This window comes from Erpetoichthys calabaricus, chromosome 4, assembly GCF_900747795.2.
Source record: "Erpetoichthys calabaricus chromosome 4, fErpCal1.3, whole genome shotgun sequence".
NCBI lineage: Eukaryota > Metazoa > Chordata > Cladistia > Polypteriformes > Polypteridae > Erpetoichthys > Erpetoichthys calabaricus.
Genome location: NC_041397.2, coordinates 45,075,739 through 45,082,348, shown reverse-complemented (window position 1 = coordinate 45,082,348; position 6,610 = coordinate 45,075,739). Strand labels below are relative to the sequence as shown.

Here is a 6,610-nt window from a genome sequence, read left to right as displayed (position 1 = left end):
TATATATATATATATATATATATCCTGAGTTCAAAACTGTGATTTTATTTAAAAGGAATTGGCATTGCCACCTAATGTTGGTTAGTAATTTCATTTAAAAACTGGTATGATCTATAAAACCTTGTATAAAACATTGTATTTGTAACAACACTATAGTTTTATTTCTTTTCCTTTTTAAACAGGCAATTGACTTACATATTGCTGACTGTTCAAATGTTTTGATAATTTTACATAGAGAGTACCTATTAGAAGTAAGATCCAGTTTTAAAACATTTTAATAAAAAAGAGTTTCATAGGTTAGGAAAAAAGGAAACTTGCATAAAGGAGACACTGAACTTGTAACTTCAATTTTAAAATGTATGCTGATTTTCACACTTGGTAGCTACATATACAGACCAGAGCATCACAAAGAAAATAATATATTTCTTTAATTTTTCTTTTTTAATTTGTAGACAGATATACAACATATTACTATTTAATGGTTTTTACCACCTGCTATAACAATGGAAAATGTATCTTATGAAATTTTTATTTTTACTGCATTCCAGGACTTTGGTAGCAAAAAGGAGGCATATTTCTGCCTTTCCCTTATAGGCTATATGTTGATAATAATTTTTAATTCATCCTTAGTTATTTTAATATACAATGAAAAAAAACTTCATGAGCCCATGTACATTTTTCTTTGTAATCTGTTGTTTTGTGAATTAGTTGGATCCACGTCCTTCTACATTAAATTTATGTTTGACCTTCAAACAGATGTTCATGTTATTTCTCGTTCGCTTTGCTTTACTCAGGTTTTTTTTATTTATATATACACATCAACAGAAGTATCTATTTTAACAGTCATGGCTCATGATAGATATATAGCAATAAATGCACCTTTACATTACATTACAATTTTCTCAACAACAAAAGTTCAAAAATTAATTTTTGTTTCCTGGATTTATCCTATTTTTATGGTGTCTATTGGAGTGATGTTATCTGCACGTTTGCCTCTGTGTGGCAATGAAATTAATAGAGTGTACTGCAACAACTGGGAAATTGTTAAACTATCCTGTACAGACACAAGTAGTAACAATATTTATGGATTTTTTGTGATCTGCACGTTTTTAATACCTTTCATTTTCATTGTTTATTCATACATGAAAATTCTGTCAGTGTGCTTGAACAGTTCTAGATCGCAAAAACATAAAGCTTTTCAAACATGTCTCCCCCATTTAGTAACACTGATCTTTTTTTTAAGCTCTATACTCTTTGAATTAATTGAGAGCAGACTTAATGCAAAGAGAATAACAAATACAGTCACTGCATTTGCTTCATTAGAATTTCTTACAGTTCCTCCTCTTTTAAATCCATTAATATATGGCATGATATTGCCTGAAATACGCAAAAGGGTTGCTTACTTATTTTTAAAAAGAAAAAAACAGTCATCCTGATTTCTTATTTTTTAACTTTATATATAGGTAGTTGAATATCTAATACAGAAATGTGTCTAATGCACAGCTATCCATTCATGCATTTTTTATCCCACTAATGGCAGGATCTCTGGGCAGCTGGAACCTATCCCAGCAATCATGGGCACGAGGCAGGATATTATCACACTAAAATTCACTTTTGCTCAAGGTCCATATTAACATTTTACTTTGCAATGATGTTGCTTTTAAATATTTAGCTAACACTTTTATTCCAGTGAGGCTTGTGAGAACAGGACAGGAATGGAATATATTACAATAATGTATATATATACAGTATATATATACACAACATGTACATTTTATAACCAGCAGAGAGCAGGCAGATTACAGTACCTCTTCAGCATCACACTGACTGTGAAAGGTGGGAACTGATCCATCAGGCTTGGAGTTTACAGTCCAGTGGCTTAGCCACTACATCACACAATCTGCTGGCGTACTTTTTAATAGATATAACTGACAATAATAATAACATTTTAAGACAATTTGAATTTAAGTTTCACAAAATTAAGGAGTAAGTTATTGAATCAATGCTGTTTGCAGGCTAGATCAAACAGTCCCAGATGCCTGGCTTTCTTCGTTCAATAGTCAAGGACACTAGGACCTCTCAGAGTGTGCTATGAACTAATGCTTTGTGGGACTATCCCTGACCCAAGAAATGCCTGAAAGTAAATGCCAGAATAGAATTAAAAGAGCAGATTATGAACACTGATTATACAGTACAGTATGAACCCTAGCAGCCATCATATGTGTACATGTGTTCATGTATATGAATTAAACAGGTGTACCTTAGGGTGACCTTAGGGTGAGTGAGAGGCTGAGTTTGGGTAAGAGGGATCAGCATTGAAGCTTCCCCACAGAAAGAAGAGTACACTTTGCAACAGTACAGATAGACTCATCAATAATGTGTTTATTGGTGTATTTATTGTTTTCACTTTGAAGTAAAAGTAATTTTAATACAAGTAAAGTGATTTCTAGCTCTTCTGATTTCTACTTTTCCCATTACATCCCAAACATATACTGAACATGTTAGGTTAATGAACAATTTTAAATTGCCTCTGAGCGCATGTGTAAGTGGGTATGTACATGAGACAGACTGGTGCTCCTTCCATGGTGGATCCCTTATCAGGCACCTCATGCTGAATCCTTTGATCTCAATCAACATCATGTAAGAGTCAGCTGAATAAAGTTATTAGAAAATGGATGGATGGATGGGATTATGGCTCTGTTTTATCTGTTTAAGCTTCTAGAAGTAAATGCTCCTACACCGGTTCATTGATAAAAAATACTTTAAAAGGAACTACAGTTAAGAAATACAAAAGTAAATATATGGGTGAATTTGTCTCTATGTCATCTTTGTATTGAAAAATAAAAATCTACTTGTGCTTGATACTGAAGAAAAGCTTTGTCACCAAGTACAGTACTTAAAATTATTGTCTAAGATATTTCTTGACATTTAATTGCCAGACGTATTTGCCTACTTTCTTTCTATGTATGAAAATAATTTTTGATTCCTTTTGATTGTTTAGTATATAAAGCATATTAAACAGGGCTGTTTAAATAAAATTATATTTGTTGATTTAATTTTCTGTATGGTATTTATTATAATCAATAACAAAAAACAAAAGCTGTAATAATGGATAAAAATATTGACAAATATATATTTCTTATATATATATATTTCTTCATGAATATGCCTGTTTACACATTATCGTCATATTTCCAATGACAGTTAAGTATTGAAGAACCTGAGGATTTCAAGATTAAAGTTTGAGTTTATTATTATGTGTACAAATTCTTACTTGTATGTCTCCTCACAATAGTGACAATGATATAATATGAGCAAAAAGACAAGTATGCTCATATTAAAACCCTGTGCTGTGCTTTATGATCTTGAGCCAAGCGGGTGCCATATCAGGATGTTAAGCAAACAGTGAGGATGGATTGGACTGCACAGCTATATAAGTTTACGGGGGAATATTTTTAATAACAGCTGAAATTCACTGTGCCCACTTTAGTTCATCAAAGATGGTCACCCTTTTAACAGCATCCTATCATATGCAGGTGAAGGTCAAATACACTTAAATTATTGATACTGAATTTGGGACTTTCATTAGTTGTCAGTTATAATTATCAACATTAAAAGAAATAAACATTTGAAATACATCAGTCTGTGTGTAATGAATGAACCTAATATACAAGTTTCACTTTTTGAATGGAATTACTGAAATAAATCAACTTTGTCATGATATTCTAATTTTATGACCAGCACCTGTAATCAATCTATAATAATATAATGTTGCAAAGAATGGCCAAACTACCATGGCTGCTTTAGTGTTTTAGATGACACTGCAAATGGAAGAATTAGAAGAGATCGCGTATTTAGAGATTATACTGATTTTTTGTCCCATGATGATGACTTGCTTATAAGTCGACTATCCTCTTGGAGCTGTGTGCTGAACAGGGGCAGGCTATACAAAGAGTGACTTTAAGGAATTGTGTTCTACCTGTTCCTTTGCAAGTTCTGTCTGCCCTCAGGTTTTTAATTACAGGAGATTTTCAATGTGAACTAGTTGATTGATCAGGTATTTCTCATTTATCACTGAGACATGCCATGCCAGCTGTATGAGATGGTATTACACACTTGTCAGCCAGACATATATGATTTCCTTACACTGTGGTTGAACAGACAAACATCAAAGTGCAATTCTCAGCAACATCCACTTTTCCAAATGTAATCAGAGCAATCGACTGCATGTACACTGTTATAAAGGTACTGTACCATCAGAAAATGAATTTGCTTATGTAAATAGAAGCATTTCCACTCTATTAATGTGAAAATTATCTGTGATGCAAAAATGTGTCTCATTAATGTTGTGGCAAAATATATTAATGTCTTGCCAATAATTACAGCTGCTCAAACAGTGTGAGCCCTGGAATTCTACTACCTCCTCCAGTGGTGTTGACACACAGGCAGTGGACTGAGACTCGCCTTTTCAAGTCGACTTTGATATCTGACAACGTCTTTTTAATTTTGGGCACTGTGCAACTTGCTGAACTTGAACTTTTGAGTCCTTCTGCCACACTGTGCTACTACATCAATGTCCTTTTGTTACTTATACCACTGCTACCAAGCCTACCAAATAGTACATTTTTCATTGTTTCCACTTCACTGAGCAGGACCTCAATTTCTCATTCGCTGAGTTCTTCTTTTTTTACATGTGCTTTTGTCATTGTCTTTCAACAAAACACTGAATGGAAGGGGCTATTTATATTGATTTGCATATTCAAATAGCCAAAATTCTGAAAGGAATTGGAGAGGGGCTGTAGGCTCGTGCACGTATGTTAAAATTCATGTTGATTTGTATTTATAAAGGGAACGTGCATAGAACTTTGCTTATGCACAGTTTTATGCATCTGAATATTTTTGCACATATGCACATTTCCAGTTTTGTCTGTGCACCATGTTTAACAAAGAATTCTACGCAAGGCGTTATACAGAAGGCCCCAGGTGTGCAGGTGCCATCAAGAAACACAAGCAATGCCCTTTTCTGAACATACAGCTGACATTATTTTCATACTTCTACTACTGATGGATTTGGGCCAGGATCTCCTTCAGTGTCTGAAGCACAAGCTCAATCAATTTCTTAAATGGCGACTCTGCCTATGTCGCCTAAAGTATTGACCGGCTCGGTCTCCAGTACAATCATGCTACCCCTGGTTACCCATAGCTACATTTTCAGCCCATTTCTGTTCACTCTGCTGACTTATGACTACATGGCTGCATACAGTTCTAACACCATCATAAAGTTCTTAAATCCATCCTCCTGCCTATTTCAAAAAAGCATTTGTTCTTTGACAAAAACTGCGTTCACATTCCATTGTCCAACAAAGCCCCATCCTTCATCCTTCCTCTTCTCGGTGTCTTGCTACCTTCTCCATCCTTCCTCCTGTCTCAGACATCAGACGCAAAAACGAGAAAAACGCAGGCTAGTCTCTTCTAAGGGTGGCATGTTATTCATCAATCCTTTCTACATGGGCGGGAAAATATTTTAAATAGCTAATCGTGATATATTCTTCCCCTTTAAACTTTTTTGTAATTTTTCCTCACTTTCCTTGCGATTATGCAGCTCTGCATATACAATGTTATTTAAATGTTGATTTTTATAATCTGTGTGAACGCTTAAGTCGAAAACAACGGGGTACAAAAACAATATATAAAAAACAATTTCTTTATTCTTGGTGAGTTAAAGAAACTGCCACATCTAAATACCTTCTTCATGTATTTAACAAAAAAAATATACATGGCAGTTCATTTTGAGGTTATACATAAATTATAACAGCTTACTGCTCCCTGAATTGGAATGTGTACATTGCTTCTTTCAGATAAAGAGGTTATCAGAGCACTCACAGTTTTAAGAAATAGGCTCAAATAACTTTAAGCAGGAATTCAGAAACTTTCACATTGATTTATAGTATCACAGGGTGTTCTGTTAGTATCAAGAGGTCAGTATTTTCTCATAAAAGAATGCAAACCAATCTCATATTCTGTGCACAAGCTTAATTCTTTTTCTACCTAAATGAAAAAAAATCATATACAAGTAAAAATCGTATAGATCTCTGCAGCATGATTAATATAAAATACAGTCCTTGGTATGTATAAGGTAACTACTTATAATCGTTACAGTTAATAATGTTTTTTCTTCCTCAGTTCCCCCCTTTGCACATAAAACGTGCACATTATATAGTCAGACTTCTGCATCATCTTAGTTATGAAAGAGTTTGGGAAAGCTGTCGGGAGATGGAAGAAAAGGAGTCAGGGTCAGCACTGAGGAAATAAGCCTTAATAATGCAGGCCTTAATAAACCTTTGTAGTAGGGCTTGGATGCACGAGATTAGTCAGCAACCAAAGAGCATGAAAACTGCCAGAGACATAAGGACAGTTATGAGAATAATTTTAATCCAACCAGCCCAAGAACCGAACCAATCTTTGGAAGAAGTCATTGAAAGAGTCAGGTGTTCCTGAGTTTTCTGCTAATTCGATAGATAGGGAGGTGAGGCCACCTAAAGCATGGGTAATGGAACTGTCCAGGGCAGTGTTGTTAGGAATAAAGGTTCAGCAACTGTTGCTGAACACA

At 34.4% G+C, this 6,610-nt stretch overlaps 1 protein-coding gene across 1 annotated transcript; it reads left to right on the top strand.

Moving 5' to 3' along the window:
- The first annotated feature begins 464 nt into the window (after nt 1–464).
- LOC127527530 (olfactory receptor 10A3-like) lies at nt 465–3,246 on the top strand. The gene is made up of 3 exons (XM_051926589.1): nt 465–684; nt 916–1,301; nt 3,205–3,246. Exons 1-3 carry the CDS (start codon nt 504–506, stop codon nt 3,244–3,246), a joined length of 609 nt encoding a protein of 202 aa, XP_051782549.1. The 5' UTR covers nt 465–503.
- Nucleotides 3,247–6,610: the final 3,364 nt, after the last annotated feature.